Raw genomic sequence first — 18,269 nt, forward strand, 5'->3', positions numbered from 1 at the left:
CCATCCTTCCCCCCTTCTTGAGGAGCGACTCCATCCAATGCTTAGTTTCAGGGGTCACATGTAAATGGAGAACCCTAGTTGAAATACATTGACCATCATCCATATCCAAACCTGCCATTTCCTGCACTTAAATCGGTTTACTACAACACAGCAGTGTTTCGGAACCCGGCGTAACTCGTTTCGGTGCCCAGATTACGGGTGAGCTTGCCAACCACCTGCTCACTAACCATCACACTATAAATAATATATAAATAATAAATAATTGAAAACAATTAACAATTTAAAAATATAAAATTATAAAAAATGTAAAATAATAATGTTTATGTATTTAATATTTAATTTGTATCATAAAATAGACAATAATAATATTAAATTCTCGTAATTTATTTCGCAATGAATTAATATATGCATATATTAGCATCAAATAGATATATTTTATAAGTTTTCTCAATTTTTTTATGAAAAGGTAAAATATAATTTACAAATCAATAACCAGAATCTTAAAAAAAAAAAAATCTGCGACATCAATAAAATTAAATTAAAAAAAATCTATATAGTGGACAGGTAGGTCAAACCAAATGGATCAATAGAGAATTAGTGTGTCAAGTTGCATAATTTTTTAGGGCAAATCCGATTCGTGTCGGATAAGAGATCCCGGTCAGATGGGTCCACCCGATTGACCTTTAAATACTAGCTTGAAATAGCTAGGTACTAGTCAAAACATCTGACAATCTCCAACATAACATACGCCATCAACATTCCATCAAAGTTCATATATAATTTTAAATTAAACCTTCTCTTGTCGTATGTGCCACTATCTTCCATGTTTCTTATCGTTCTATTTTTTTCCTTGTCTATTCCCAAGCGCAGCCATAGCAACCTTCTTCAAATTGCCATCATCACCCAAAAAAAAAAAAAAAAAAACAAAAAGCAAGGATGAAGCAAAAATTAAATAACAAAATCTTTACATTTCTCTTTGCAGCAAGGAGTCCACAACAATATCTTTTCTCGCGGCCTTAAGCCGCCATGTCACCCTTGTTTATTTTAATTAATTTATTTAATAAAATAATGAAATGTAAATTTTGAAAAAAAAAAGAGGAAAGAAGTTCAATGGGGTCAAACCCGCCGGGCCATTGCCGCGCTGGACGATTCGCCCTCGTCGGCGACGCATTCGGCCTTCCCGCCGCCGCCGAGGCAGTCGAAAGCCGCCACGGCTGAGCGCTTCCCCCTCGTGGATCCCTCCCCATCTCCCTTCTTCACGGAACCCTCTCCATCCCCCTTCCTCCATGTCGGAATCTTCGCCGAGAACGTCCTCACGAAGAACGAGGACGGCCACCCGCCCGACCGCCCTGGCCGGATCCACCTCCCCCCGCGGCTACTCCCCTCCAATCCATCCCCTCCGCCACCGCGGTATCCCCGCCGCGAGCTCCCTTCCCCGGCGGTCGGTAGCGCGAGGCAGCTCGTCGATCGGTGGAGCTTCCCGGCGGCGACGATCTTCAACAGAATGTGCTCCGGCAGTCGGAGAGTAAACCGGTCGAGATTCTCCCCCGGCTGCACCATCGAGTGCCCCGTCGAATGCGATCTCGGGAACCTCGCCGGCCGCCGCCCCGACCTCGACCGCATCGCCCGCGTCTGGTTCCTGATCCTCTCCAGCTCTGCCGCTTCCTCCCTCGTCTCCATCTCCGCCGCCTCCTCGTCCACCGTGATCACCACCTCCTCCGCCGGCGCCGCCGCCGCAGCGGCTCCCTCCATCGCCGGCGCCGCGTCCGCCCTCTCCCCGTCACCCTCCGTCCCCTCCACGGCGGCTGGCGCCGGCGGTCGTGGATCGGCTGCGGTGGTCCGGGGTGCGTCGGGGTCGGGGACGAGATTGGTACGGCAGACAGGGCAGGTGACGTGGGAGGCGAGCCAGGCGTCGATACAATCGGGGTGGAACACGTGGCTGCATTTGGGGAGGAGTCGGAGGGTCTCGTCGTCCTCGAACTCGCTGAGGCAAACCGCGCACTCCAGCGCCCCTTTCCCGATCTTGAGCTCCTTCACCTCCGAGTACACCAGCGTCGGGAACGTCTCCAGCACCGCTGGGTCCAGCCCCCGGTGCCGCCACGATCGCCACTCGCCGCCGCGCCCGCGCAGGGAGATGCGGACCGACTCCGTGCCGCCGCCGCCGCACCTTTGGAGATACAGCGAAAGAAACCCCAAAATGAAGAACGCGCTGATCAACACCACAATCAGGATGGCCATCGAAGCGTTGTAATTCGTCGTGTCGAAGTAAGAGTTGTTGTCGCTGTTGTTGATGCCGGAGGAAGGGGAGGACTGGGCGACTGAGCACCGAGGGGTGAGGAGAAGCAGGGGAAGGAGGAGAAGAAGGGCGGAGATGGGGCGCGCGGCGCCGGGAGAAGGGATTGGACGGCGGTGATTCGTCGGCGCCATGGGTGGCAAGATACCCTGAGGTGGAGTTGGCGGGGGATTAATAAGAGGAAGGGGAGGAAACTGGGAAGAAGCCAGGGCTGTCAAGATACCCTGAGGTGGGTCAAAAGACGCAGCGGTCATCGCCTTCGCCGCCTGCTGACGTTTTGCATCTGTTGTTACGGCTGGCATCACTGCTTCTGTAACCCTAGAAACTGACACAGAATTTCGTAGGGCGGTAGGGGCACCAAAAAAAAAAAAAAAAGACGATTATTTTATGCGCAACAATGATATCCAAATAAAAGAATTTATAATAAATTGGGACGCTACAAAAAATAATATCTCTGCATATTTATTCAAACTAAAATTACATTCAACTGATATTAGTTAAAGGATGTGCATGTAAACTTTGGTATAATTTTGAGGTGTGCAGAGTAGAGACATGCAGCTGTTTGATGTTGGGAAACAAAATGGGGCCAGGTTATCTTGGTCCGCATTCGAAGTTCGATTCCATGACACTTACTTTTGGTAAGTTAGCTATTTTTAATGGGTAATCATTGTAATGGAATGGCGTTGATTTCAGTAAACATTATCCTATTATTTTTTTTTATGGAGATTTCTGATTACAGAGTAGTAGTACCTGTATATTAAATGTGTGCTCTAAATACAAGCGTGTGCTTTCCCCTGTAATGCTTGCTTTAATACTGGCTATATTAGTTGGAAATTCATGAGATATTTTTTTGTATTTATAATTGTGAAATAACATGCAAAGCATCGTGGATTTTGCATAAAAAAGGCACTAAAATATCAATATTGTAAGTAAAATTAGATTTATCTATTTTACATAACAATACTCCCAACAATTTTACCTCTTATTCTAAGTACAACGTAGGCGATAATTTGAATGAATGTGCATTGGATATTCAAGATATGTACATTATATATTTAATAAATAGATCAGATATTTTAGATTTATGTGCCATCCTTCTAATATTTAGACCTAGGGGCAAAATCATCAAAAACACTTGGATGTCTATTATTTTGAAAAAAAAATTCAATTCTTTCTTGCAAGCTTAATAATTACTTTTTTTTTAATGTAAAATTCATCAAAGCTTTTACTTGCCAAAGGATTATGGATTTTAGCAGATAGCAATCAATGCATGCAAAGATATAGAACATTTATTACAAAAATATTCATAACATCTATAGATTATTTAACCTAATGATGCCACCATCCAAATTGAATTTAATGAGGTTTCATGTCAAATATTGACTGAGTCAATGTTCAAAGATGTTGTCTATCATGATAATTTTGAAATAGAGTATAGTTCTTTTCCAAACCAAACTCTACGTACCCCATTCATTTCATTTGTCAAATTTAGCCAAGCAGGAGAATAGTTTCAAATATTATCTATTACTATTGAAAATTACTCCAACCAAAATATTGAGTTGATTGGGCTATTGGAATGCTTGGACTGTTGGCTATTTAGGTCGAAAAAATCGGCTAAAGATCATTGCACATCTCTGCAACGATGATTTAGCGATTGTTGCACTTTAATGGTGATGGCTTCTGTGTTGATCATCTTTGAGGTGGCATTGAATATCCGAGTACTTGCTCAGATTTTTATTTGAACAAAAGATTCAACCTAAAATAATAAAGATAAGAAAGTCCTCTCGCCAAAGACTGTCCAATGGGGGAATACCTAAGTCAAACTAACTTTCAGAAAACAATGGAAGTATTTTGAGAGTAGCAGAGTGGTAAGATAAAAGAATAAAAAACACCTGTAGGGCTTAAGAACATTTTCCTGAAGAATATTTTGGATGTCATTTATATTGTCGAGGGTCAGTATCGATCATCAAAGAAATCAAGTTCACAAATTAATCATTTTTGGTAACAAATTGTGCATCCCAAGATCACATCCAAGTATTTCATCGATGCATCTCACTCATTCATCATGCGGTTATGGAAACCACTTATGATCATGGTTGAGCCGCTGCTAGTTAGGAGGAGAGTTTGAAGTTTGAAAGACTCTATCCTCATGACCTCTAGGGTTGGCCACGTAGTAATCATTGATTGGTCGGTCAAAGGCTTTGTGGTGAGCTCTCATTAGTAGATCTACTACATCAATTATAGTTGGTTGTGAGGTGTATCACTATCCATGTAAAGTAGATGCAATGGGTTTCTTATTGTTGTTTCACGATTCACTTCTTAGATACCTAGCTTCGAATTTATGAAATAATTTGATTTTATAAATAATTAATATTTTATCAATTAATAATTAGTAATATGTAGCCATCTTTCAATTAAACATTTTGATTCCATGATAACTCATAAGTCTCAACTGATTTGTATATATAATTTTAGCTAGCACTACATCATAAAATATATTTATGATTAGGATTAGGATAACAAAAATTTTTGGGTTTATTTAGTAGGAGGCATTCTTTTTCAATATCCCACCACTTAGAGGCCGCCTTTTTTATGAGCAACTGGACTCAAGTCACCCAAAAAAAATGAAAAAAAATAATAGAAAAGGAAGCATACTGGTGAGAATGTCACCATTGAGATCCGAACTCAAGGCTTCTTGTAAAAGGAAATATTAGTAAGGCTGCAAGCAGATCATATTTGATTGAAGATAAGTACAATCCATACCCGATCCATATTTAAATCAAGTCAAAAATTTGAATCTAATCTGATCCAATTCTATTTCGATTTATCCTATTTGAGTATAATACAAAATTTATCAATTCATCAGGTTTTTGAGTCAAATTGGGTTAACACAAATCCTAGCACGACACGTAATATATATTTAAATTGATTATCTAATTATATTATAATTATATAATGAAATGAAGTAATAATATTCAATGTGTAAATATTGTCAAGATATATTCTACATAATTTTTTTTTAAAATCATATAGTTATAATTAACAACATGAATTATTAACTAACTATATTAAGAAAACTAATTACTTACATTGAAAGAGGAATATGAAGAATATGAAGTATGTATTTACTATTTTGGGATTCGTTTGAGTTAGTTGGGATTCAAATTGAAGATTTTGTAATGCAATTTACATTCAAAGGGAGTCATGTTTTTTAAGCCAAGCATAATCCAAATAAGTGGGATATATATCAGATCACATTAATTTGGGATTTGTTCCGGATTGTATCAGGTTAATATAATCGACTTGCAACCATGAATGTTTGAAGGGTGCCAACAAATGAACCCAATTGAAGTTGGCCCACTTTTGATTATTAGTTTTGCCCTCTCTTCTTCCTTTGTCTTTTGTTTTGTTATAGAAGGAGCTCATTGATAATGAGCTACACAATAGGAGATAGACCTCCTCCAATATTTCATCCCTTATAAGCTCTAATAAAAATGGGATTCAATCCCATATTATTTGATACTACAAACAATTGAAGACTTGGTTAACTTATCTTTTCTCCTTCAATGTAATTCTTTGTTTTTGGGAATTTGGAATCAATGTGATTCTCTCGATCTTTCATCGTGCATCTTTTACAACCAAGATACAACCATTTGGCCTACTAACCTACATTATGACGTAGATACTTTAGCTGGTAAATATCTTGGCTTGATGGATTGGGCTAAAAAATATAAGAAATCAAGCTGATTGTGTTTGATCTTGCTGATTTTAACCCTGCTATACTAAAATAAGCATAACTTTTTCATTCGGAGTCAGAATCGCTTATAAGATCTTAATTTAGAAAACTCTTTTCATGCTCTACGAGACTGACAGTTTTACCATCACAGTTCAATTTTGAGATTAAATTCAATCATTTGATAAGCCAACAGAAGCCTGGAGGATCACGGATGATTGGAAGTCTTAATCTTTTTTCTATTTTATTTTGGATTGCATAGGCATTAAGTTAGGATTTTTTTTTTATAAATATGGCCTTTTTGGCCAATATTGTAGTTAGTCTAATTTTTTTAATATTGAATCAAAACTCTAGAAGTGAGTTTCTTCTTATTTTTGCTATTCTCTTGGTTTCATATGTCTTTCTCCTCTATTCCTTCAAAATGTGGCCTTGGCCGTATCATATTATCATCAAATTCTATCTATCTGGTCATAATTTATTTTTCTTTTGTATGATTTTCACAGCCAAATTCTATCCATACTTAACAAGCATCATGTGATTCTTATCTATCTTTATTAAAATGGTTAAGCTCCTACTACTATTACATTCATTTACAAATATATATATATAATACACCAAGATCTCATAATGGTAGGAAACAAATAAAGAAAAGATAAAATTTCATGATTATGGAAAACAAATAAAAGAAAGACAAAATCTCATGATTGTAGGAAACAAATAAGAAATTGTAATGTTTTCCAAATCAAGAAGGATTTGATATGCTCTCCAAACATATGGAGGATTTGATATGTTCTCCAAATATATACTTTCCAAATAAATAGAGGATTTGATATGCTCTCTAAATATATGGAGGATTTGATATACTTTTCAAGTATTACATTCTCTAACACTTTCCCTTAAACCGGAGTGTGGAGGTCCATAACATCTAGCTTGGATGATAAAGTATGAAATTATTTCTTACCAAGAGCTTTAGTGAAGATATCGGCAAGCTGAAGATGAGAATGGACATGATAGGTTGTAAGCTGGCCACTTTGAATTTTCTCATGAATGAAGTGACAATCTATCAGCACACACTCATTCCAACCCAATATTCTATTTTGGCTTGCACTTTTATTTGGCTCTTTTCTATGTTTAGCAAGTCAACACATATTCATATTTGGTTGGCACTCTTATTTGGTCTTTCTCCTTGTTTAGCTATTCTACATTTGATTTCTCTTTACTTAGTATGTAATCGAGATATTCCTTCTTCTTGTAATTGCTACAATAGCTAGACCTTGTAATATATATATACTCTTATTGGAGAACAATGAAATGCAAGAATCAAAAATTATCCTCAATAAAGATATTACCTTCTTTATGGTATCAGAGCCTTGAAGCTCCAACGAGCATCTCTTCTTCTTCCTCCTTCTGTGCTCTCTCATGGCCACCAGTTCATGTATCTCCACCTCCTCCAATCTCTCTTCTCCTCCTCCACCCAACACAACGATCCCTCTCACCTTTCCATCGGCACAACATTTTCTATCTATCAAATTAAATGCATCCAATTTTTTGATCTGGAGAAAGCAAATTACTCCCTTCTTAAAGGGTCAAGGCCTGTTTGGGTTCCTTGATGGTTCTCACCCACAGCCCACCGATCCGATTGCCGCTACTGCTTGGCAACAACAAGATGCCCAACTCGTAAGCCTTCTTGTTGCTTCATTATCTGAAGATTTGGTTCCTCTTCTTCTTGACAAAGAGACTAGTTTTGAGTGCTGGACCACTCTTCATGAAGCCTTTGATTCAGCATCTCCTACCAGACTCATGTCTCTGCATCTAGAGTTGCAGAATCTACGTCAAAAACCAGATGAGACCGTCACCTCTCTGCTCCGACGTGTCAAAGCTGTGGCTGATGAACTTGCTGCCTCTGGTAATGCCCTCAAGCCAACCGAATTTAATCTTCATGTATTGCGTGCTCTATGTGATGATCTACAAGATACGGTCCCTGACATTCTCAACCGACACACCCCTCCGACATACACTGAACTTCATGAGCTGTTACTTAGCCATGAAAGCATGCGGGCATTTAGAAAATTAACTGTTGCTGATGCCACTCCTACCAATCATACCGTCAATACTGCTCAACGGTTCATCCATTCTTCTAATGACCCTAGGCCCTCTATTGGCCGTGGCTTTACTCGAGATTGTGGAGGACGTGGCAAGTTTGATCGAGGTCGTGGTCGTTTTGGTCCACCTGGTGGCTGTGGTTCTCAATGGTGTTCGTTTTGCAATCGTAACAACCACTCTAATGCCACCTGCTTCTATCGCCCTCAGCAACCATATCCATACTTTTCCTCTCTACAACCCAATGCCAATTTCTCATATTCACCATATCCATATCCAAATCCATCTCAACGTCACCCTAATCCACCACTTCTCCCTACCCCTCACCCCTCCACTGCCCTCACTTGGTACCCAGATACAGGAGCATCTCACCATATCACTCCTGACATTTATTCTATGTCCTCCTATGATGAGTACACTGATCCTGATCAGGTGCATGTAGGCAATGGTAAGGGATTACATATATCACATATTGGTCATGGTTCTTTTTCCTCTCCCTACTCTTCTCTTTCTTTTCAGTTATCTAACATCTTACATGTTCCTTCTATTTCTAAAAATTTACTTTCCGTACAACAGTTTGCAAAAGACAACAATGTCTTTTTTGAATTTCACCCCTCTCATTTTTTTGTGAAGGATCAAACTACCAAGACTATAGTGTTATCCGGTCCGAGTAAAGGAGGATTATACACTCTCCATTCCAGCCCTTCTCCGTTGTCTATATCTGTTCATGTAGCCGAGAGCACCACTCTTGATGGTTAGCACAACCGTTTAGGCCATCTCCATTATCGCTTGCTTCGCTCCATGGTGAAGACCAATAATCTACCCTGCAAGTCTGCACATCTTCGTCCCCTTTGTCCCTCATGTCAATTAGGCAAGTCTAGTAAGTTGCATTTACCTCCGTCCCATCGTCGCAGTCAGTTTCCATTAGATCTTATTTATAGTGATGTTTGGGGTCCTTCCCCTACTCTATCTTTATTAGGACACCGCTACTACATAATTTTTGTTGATGATCAAAGTAAATATATTTGGTTTTATCCATTAATGCACAAATCTGATGTATTCTCTACTTTCTTACAATTTCAAGCCTTGGTTGAACAGCATTTCTCTCGTACTATTAAATCAATCCAAACTGACTGGGGAGGAGAATTTCACTCTCTTCCTCAATTTTTTCGTAAAATTGGTATTACCCATCGTGTTGGTGCTCCTCACACCCACGAGCAACAAGGGGCTGTTGAACGTTGACACCGTCATATTACGGAAACCGGCCTATCCCTTCTTGCTCATGGATCCGTGCCCATGTCATACTGGCACTATGCCTTTGAAACGTCTGTTTTTCTCATTAATAGGATGCCATCTAAAGTCTCTAGTGATGTATCCCCTTCGAACTCATTCACAACAAACCACCATCCTATGCCTTCCTACAAATTTTTGGGTGTCTTTGTTATCCTCTTCTTCGTCCTTACACTCGGCATAAAATAGAGTATCGGTCTCAACCGTGTGTGTTTCTCAGTTATAGTCCCTCTCATAGTGCCTATCGATGTCTCGATTTAAAAACAAATCGTACATATATCGCTAGGCACGTTTGCTTCGACGAATCTACCTTTCCTTTTCAATCTCAGTCTTCATTAACTTGTCCACCATCATCATCTCCCTCTTCCCCACCTTAGGGCGTTACATTACTTCAACCTCTACAAGAGGCCACCCCACTACCATCCGTTCCTCCATCGATTCTACATTCTCCTTTGCATCGTCTGTCCAACTCATCATCGGCTGCATCCCTCTTTTCTCGGTCTGCCTCAACACCTTCTCCTATGACCGATCCCACTCCAAGCCCTTTTAGCATTAACAACTCTGCACCTGTTCGGACCAGATTACTTACTGACCTCTATTGCAATTTCTCATCAGCAAAACCTTCCCTTCCTACGCCTTCCCCTACAACTAGCAAGACAAAACCTCTCCTGACCCACCTACCCAACCCACCCGTACACATTCCATGGTACTTCGACCCCGTTCCAACCAGCCATCCGCCCTCACCACCACTATCCTCACCATAGAACCTACTTGCTTTACTCAAGCCTCTAAACACTCTGAGTGGCGTGCCGCAATGACTGAAGAATTTAATGTTTTAATTCATAATGGTACGTGGTCTCTTGTTCCACGTTCATCTCATCAAAAGAATTTAGTCGGATGTAAATGGTTGTACAGAATCAAGAGAAAAACTGATGGGTCTCTCGAGCGTTACAAAGCGCGTCTAGTTGCTAAAGGGTTCCATCAGCAACTTGGCCTCGACTACAACGAGACATTCAGTCCGGTTATCAAACCTACCATCATTCGGTCTATTCTAAGTATTGCAATCTCTCAAGGTTGGTCCATCCGGCAATTAAATGTTCATAATGCCTTTTTACATGGCAACCTAACAGAAGAAGTCTACATGTCCCAACCGCCAGGGTTTGAGGACCGCGACCATCCAGATTATGTCTGTCATCTACACAAATCTTTATATGGGTTAAAACAAGCACCCCGTGCCTGGTTTCACTGTCTCTCCCAGTTTCTTCTCCGACTAGGGTTTGTTGCTAGCAAAACTGATCCTTCATTATTTATTTTAAGGATGAGGTCTCATGTCCTCTATGTGCTCATTTATGTTGATGATATTTTGGTAACCAACAATGACTCCAGTCAGATCTCTCTTCTCCTTCAACAGCTTGCTAAGAAATTTTCTATTAAGAATCTTGGTGATCTCCATTTTTTCTTAGGAATTGAGGTTGTTCGAAACTTTACTGGATTATTATTATCTCAAAACCGCTACATTAAAGATCTTCTTTTAAAGGCAGGCATGGTTGATTGTAAACCTATTCAGACCCCAATGGCCATGACAAAGGATTCTGATTCAGGGGGTGCTCCTCATTCGGACCCCACACAGTATCGCTCCATTGTTGGGGCTCTTCAGTATGTTACATTGACATGTCCGGATATTTTCTTTGCAGTGAATAAAATATGTCAGTTTATGCAGTCTCCTAATACTGATCACTGGATTATGGTCAAACGCATCTTACGGTACCTTCGAGTTACAGCTGATCATGGGTTACACATTCGTCGATCCATCTCTTGCTCTCTCCAAGCTTTCTCGGATGCAGATTGGGCGGGTAGTGGGATTGATAGGCGTTCCACTGGGGGCTATGCAATCTTTCTCGGCCCCAACCTCATTTTTTGGGCATCTCGTAAACAAAAAATAGTTGCCCGCTCGTCCACAGAGTCTGAATATAAAGCCTTAGCAGATGCATCAGCTGAACTTATCTGGCTTGAGTCATTGTTTCAGGAACTTGGCCATTCCTTACATGGTCCCCCGATTCTATGGTGTGACAATATTGGGGTCACTTATCTGTCGGTCAATTCTGTTTTTCATGCTCGCACGAAGCATGTCGAAATTGATTTTCATTTCATTCGTGAACGTTTGCAAGACAGCAACTATCTGTTCAGTTCATCTCCACCCAAGATCAGCTTGCCGATATTCTCACCAAGCCCTTGGGTACCTCCCGTTTTAGGTTCCTAAGGGACAAGCTGAAGATTCGTGCTCCCGATTCTTCATCTTGAGGGGGTGTATCAGCATACACTCATTCCAACCCAACATTCTATTTTGGCTTGCACTTTTATTTGGCTCTTTTCTATGTTTAGCAAGTCAACATATATTCATATTTGGCTGGCACTCCTATTTGATCTTTCTCCTTGTTTAGCTATTCTACATTTGGTTTCTCTTTACTTAGTATGTAATCGAGATATTCCTTCTTCTTGTAATTGCTACAATAGCTAGACCTTGTAATCTATATATACTCCTATTGGAGAACAATGAAATGCAAGAATTAGAAATTATCCTCAATAAAGATATTACCTTCTTTACAATCTAATTCAATATATTTAGTTTGTTAATGAAAGATCAGATTCGCTGTAATGTATAAGGCTATCTAGTTGTCACAATAGAGATGCATAGATTGGTGATGTGTGATATCGAGATCAGAGAGAATGTATTTCAATCAAGTGAGTTCACAAAAAGTTGCAACAATAGAGCGATACTCAGCTTCTGCAGAAGATCTCATAATAGTAGTTTGTTTCTTAGTCCTCCAAGAAATGGGGTTAGAACTAAGAAATATGATGTAACCAGTTGTAGATCTCCTTGTCATTGGACAATTGGCCCAAATAGAATCACAAAAAATTGATAACTAAAAATTACTTTGAGAGGAGAGAAGAATGCCATGTAATAGTGTGTTCTTTAAGTATCGCAAAATTTAGTAGGCAGCATCAAGATGAGATTTGTGAGGAGTCTGCATAAACTGACTTAACACATTAACAGAATATGTGATGTTAGGATAAATAATAGTTAAGATAAATCAATTATCTAATTAATCATCTATAAATACTAGGATCAAAGAGAAGGTCTCCTTCATCATGATGTAAATGAAGATGTTACTCCATAAGAAAAGAAACTGGCTTACAACCAAGATAACCGATATCATGAAGAATATTAGTAAACGTATTTTCTTTGATTAAGGAAAATACCTTGATCAAAATGAGTAATCTCAATACCAACAAAATATTTGAGTAAGCCTAGATTCTTAATGTGAAATTGGGAGTGCAAATAGGCTTTCAAGTGACAAATAGAGTCATTTTCATTCTCGATGATGATAAAATCATCAACATAAATGGAGATGACTGTGAAATGGGAGTCGTTACAAGAAGTAAAGAGAAAATATTCAGCAACAGATTGTTTAAAACTAGCTTTCTTGAGAGCAGTAGAAAATTTGGCAAACCATTGACGAGATACTTGTTTGAGGCCATATAATGACTTGTAGAGACGGCAAATAAATTGATCCCCCTTATGAACATAGTCGAAAGGAGGAGTCATGTAGACCTCTTCATCTAAATCACCATATAAAAAGACATTGTTAATATCTAATTGGTGAAGAGGCTAATTCTTCATAGAAGCAACAGTAAGAAGACATCGTACAGTCACAAGCTTTGCAACATGAGTGAAAGTCTTATGATAATCAATTCCTTCAGTTTGTGTATAGCCTTTGGCTACCAAACGAGCTTTATAATGCTCAATAAAGCCATTTACTTGAAACTTAATTTTGTACATCCATTTAGAACCAATGACATCCTTCCCAGGTGATAAAGGTTGCAATATCCAGGTATTGTTAAGTTTCAAAACTTTGATTGCAGCATCTATCAAAGCTCATATTTTTATTGCATTCATTTATAAATATATATAATACATCAAAATCTCATAATTGTGAAAAATAAATAAAGAAAAGATAAAATCTCATGATTGCGAGAAACAAATAAAGGAAAGACAAAATCTCATGATTGTAGGAAATAATTAAGAAATTCTAATGTTTTCCAAATAAAGGAGGATTTGATATGCTCTCCAAATATATGCTTTCCATATAAATGGAGGATTTGATATGCTTTCCAATATGGAGGATTTGATATGCTTTCCAAATATTGCATTCTCAAACAATCTTGATCAATCAAAGTAAATCTACCTAATATTTGCTTCTCGCCGTCAGCTAAATTATTGAAATATAGTTTTACAACATTATATAATTATTTTATAATATTATATTGATATGCCCAAGCCAAAGTATCGAGGGGTTCATGTTCTAAAGTTAGTTACAGTAAGATGGTTAAACCTAATTGATTGTTCAAACTTCAAAAGAATATTATAATAAAATAATTTTGTTTTGAATTTTAGGGTCCTTTTGGGTACCCAACTAAATTATTCGGTGAAAATTCCATGAATAGTATATGGTAAGAAAAAATAATATTTTTGAGTAAATTCTCTAAGACCAATATTTGGTGGGGTATGATCCGGCTTTGGTGGGGGAATACTTGAAAATTGTTACCTTGGAGTGGCATCACCCTCTTGTTTTGGCTCGTCCATCGCATTATTCTGTTTAACCCCTTAATTTAGCCATCACCCAAGCTAAGAAGGCAAATATAATCTGACGGCGACACGACTTGTTGGCCTGACCGAATCCGCAGTCAACCGGGCAGGACACTTCCTCCGACACGCAATCCTTCCACGGATGGAGACAGAATCCTAACAACATCTGCACCGCGGCCGGATAAAAGGTCGAGGATTTTTTTTTAAACATTATTTTTTTAATATTTATTTTTCAAACTATCCCCTCCTAATTTATTTCTCAAAACACCGTGGTTTGAACGAGGTGTCGCGGATGCGACGAAATTGTATGTTCAGCATATAATTTTTATTTAAAATTATTTTTTTAATATATAATTTTAAATAAAATAAATAAAAATTTTAAATTTTAAATTTAAATTTTAAATTAAAATTATATATTAAACATGTGATTTTATTTTTTTAGATGAAATCGCACGTTCAAGATGTAGTTTTTTTTTAAATTTTCATACTAATTTTTTTATTTATTTCTGAAAGTGCGGGTGGGGGCTTCGTCATAATCGGGAACAGAGGGGGGAGCACCGGTCTGCTGGGGTAGTAGTCGGGTGGCGGTGGGATGCGGCATCGGGATGCGAGCATAGCGATCGAGGGAGGACGGAAGGAGCTGTGGGGTGAGGGGTATGTTTTTGTGTTCGCACAGGTGGCCGTTGGGGCCCTGGGGTAAGGAGAGGGGGTTGGTGGTCTTGCGGAGCCGGAGGTAAACTGTGGATGCGGCACAGACGGTGGTGGGGCGGGGCGGGGAGGTGGTGGGTGCTGTGCGGATGGTCGCGATGTGTGCCTCACGAGGGAGAGCTGGACAGAACGAGCACAGAGCGCGTGGCAGACGGTGCAGAGGACGGCAGCAGGGTGGGGCCATAGGTGGCGCGCTGGAGGGGGTGGGTGCAGGTTGGCCGTTGGCAGAAGAAGACGAAGGACTGGCTAGGGGATGGGAGGAAGGAAAGAGAGAAACGAGAGAAAAAAATAAAAAAAGATAGATAATAAAATATTTTTATTAATAATAAAATATTATTATTTGATAAATAATAAAATATTATTATTTGATAAATAATAAAATATTATTATTTGATTGATATTTAAATATTTGATTAATAATAAATATTATTATTTTATTAATAAAAAATATTACTGTTTGATTAATAAAAATATTATTTTTTGTTTCGTAATAAATATTTTATCTTATTAATAATAAAATATTATTATTTGATAAATAATAAAATATTATTATTTGATTAATAATAATTAATAATAAATATTATTATTTTATTAATAAAAATATTACTGTGTGATTAATAAATTATTTTATTATTAATCAAATAATAATATTTTATAATTAATAAAATAAAATTATTTTATTATCTTTTTTTAATTATTTTTTCTCATTTTTTCTTTCCTTCCTCCCACCCTTTGGACCAATCCTCGATCTTCCTCTGCTGACAGCCGACCTGCACCCACCCCCTCTAGTGCACCACCCATGCCTCTGCGCCGCTCCATCATCATGGGGCACCCACTCCGGCCCCACTCTCGTCCGCCCCGCTCTCCCCTCGCGAGGCACTCGCCACGACCATCCGCACCGCACCCATCGCGGCCCCACCCGACTCCGTCTGCGCCACACCCATCGTCCACCCCCTGCTCCGCACGACCAACATTCTCCTCCCCTTCCCTCAGGTCCCCGGTGGCTGTCCATGCGAACACAAAAGCACACCCCCTATCTCGCAACCCCCTCTACCCTCCTCCGGTCGCTACATCTACACCCACCACCCCTGGTACCGCACCCCACTGCCCGCTGCCCAGCCATGCCCCCCAGCCAACCGTTGCCCCCCTCCCCTCCCTCCTCAATCCCAGCGAAGCCCCCACCCACGTCCTCGGAAATGAAAAAAAAAAAGCACGAGAATGAAAAAAAGAAACCGTATCTTGAAGATGCGATTTCATCAGAAAAAGTGAAACCGAATGTTAATCGCATCCGAAAAAATGAAACCCTATGTTTAACACGTGATTTTAATTTTAAATTTATAATTAAATTTAAATTTAAATTTTCTATCTATCTCATCTGAAGCTGTATGTTGAACATGCTGTTTCAAATAGAAGCCGTATGTTGAACATGCAGTTTCATCACGTCCGCGCCACTTCATCCAAACTACGATATTTTGAAAAATAAGTTAAAAAAAAAAGTGAATCGAAGAATAAGTATTAAAAAATAATATTTTTTAAAAAAAATCCTATTTCCAGATGCGGGCCGCAAACACTAGTGAAATCAGAGATCGAGTTGTATCTTTGCGTGAAAGAGGGTTCATCTTCCTTTTCGCGAATCTACCGTTAGATTATCCATCACACAACTCTCAAAGCTGCCGAACCCCGCCATCCATCGACTGCATGGTTCAAAGCGATCAGTAGATGATCCAACGGTGGCTTCGTGCGAAGGAAGATGATTCCTTCTTCGCGCCAAAGATACACCCCGAAACCCCTGACCGGCTCCAATTGCACCTGGTGCATCCAATGCGGAGGCCTCCAGGGGCCACGTAAAAGCGGCGCGTTCGCTCCAATATTCTTTCCGGATTAATTTAATTTGTCATCTAGTAATTAAAGAATTCAGTGGTAAAAAAATGTTTGGTATTAATATATCAAGTTTCCGGGTCCGGGCTTCTTCAGACTTCAGCTTAATTTTCTTTTTGATAAAACTTCTATCGCCCTCCTTCTCAGTTTCTTCCTTTGTTTGGGTCTTTTCAAAGTAAGAGGGGCCATTCTCCATCCGGAACCTTTGGCAGTCAATGCGAACATGAATTGTACCATCTCCTCCATGTATTGGTGATAATAGTACCATCCAACAAAGCACTTATGATAACAGTAAGACTTCTCCGTTATATCCAAGATTTTTAAAATCCTAGCTATTTTTCAAAATCTTCATTCAATTTTATATTTAAAAACTAAAATTTTAGACAGAAAAGAGTTAGGATCCTTTCAAATAGAGTTGATCATAGGTCGGATCTCAGACCTAAATTTTATTCATTTATAATCGGACTCCAAACCGAGTCTATATAAAATTTGATATTTTCTGGATCCAAACCTAAGCTATAATCAGATCTACTGTCAAAAATAATTTCATAATTCTTATTCACAATATAGGACAGCAGCGAATCCTATGTATTGCAGGATTGCAATCCCATAAACGATATAGGCTACTACAATGTATCACGGCCATCCCACAATGCATAGACCACCAACCGTGACTCGAATTTAATAAGATTTGGACAAATGATGAATCCAAAATGACTAATCATTTAAAATATTAAATTTGAGATTTGTTAACTAAAATATCATATTATTGAATTAACTATTTGATTGAAAAATATTGACGAATACATTCATCATATGGACCAATATATTTGGACTTATTAGTGTTTGTTAGCCACGGTAAAAGTAGATTGCATATTTAACTTCTCATATTGGGAGTATCCAACATCTAAAGAACTGAGATCTCAGCTAAGAGAGAAACCTTGACATAAAGAGGAGAGAATTCTTTCTGTCGAGATCTATTTAGAGATAAAATATTTAAAATAAAAAATAATTATTACAATATTATTATATAATTATAATATAAAAAATGAATAATATTTAAAAAAAATTACATATGCTTGTATTGATTATTAAATACTAAAAATTTGTTTACTAATATATTATTGTTTTGCTTGCTAGAATATTGAGATATATGATGACAACCGCTATGCTAAGCCAACTTAGTTTCAGGTGGGAAGAGGTGCGTGCGTTAACGAAATCATGGATCAGGACTGGGAATATTCCTATCACTGCCGGGTGCATCCACCTCTGGGGAAGGTGTCAGTGGGAGGAGGTGGGAACTGAGGGCGAGAAGAAGGCAGCAAAGGAGTCACTTTCTGTTTTGAATTGTATTGCATCATAACTAAGTCCATGGGAGGGTTGTTGCCTTCCCATTTAAACAGAGGCTATGGGCTTTGTCCATGTCTTTTTCGGATCACGAAGGTTCGGTTGCAAGTATCAATGTTGGTACGCCAAGACCACACGGCAGGAGTTGCAAGAGCTATTGAATTTGTTGAAAATATGAGTCATAAGGACCATCTAATGAACCAACATGATTCCATCACTTACGACACAATTTGGTTCAGGAGACTAATTATTCTGTAAAATATAAAATACTC

At 38.9% G+C, this 18,269-nt stretch overlaps 1 protein-coding gene across 1 annotated transcript; it reads right to left on the reverse strand.

The window, feature by feature from the left end:
- Positions 1–948: 948 nt before the first annotated feature.
- Positions 949–2,629, reverse strand: LOC105060563 (E3 ubiquitin-protein ligase ATL31). Its single transcript, XM_073248099.1, has one exon. The coding sequence runs from the start codon at positions 2,593–2,595 to the stop codon at positions 1,117–1,119; it is 1,479 nt and encodes a 492-aa protein (XP_073104200.1). The 5' UTR covers positions 2,596–2,629; the 3' UTR covers positions 949–1,116.
- Between the last annotated feature and the right edge of the window lie 15,640 nt (positions 2,630–18,269).

The sequence above is a fragment of the Elaeis guineensis genome, chromosome 13, assembly GCF_000442705.2.
Source record: "Elaeis guineensis isolate ETL-2024a chromosome 13, EG11, whole genome shotgun sequence".
Lineage (NCBI taxonomy): Eukaryota > Viridiplantae > Streptophyta > Magnoliopsida > Arecales > Arecaceae > Elaeis > Elaeis guineensis.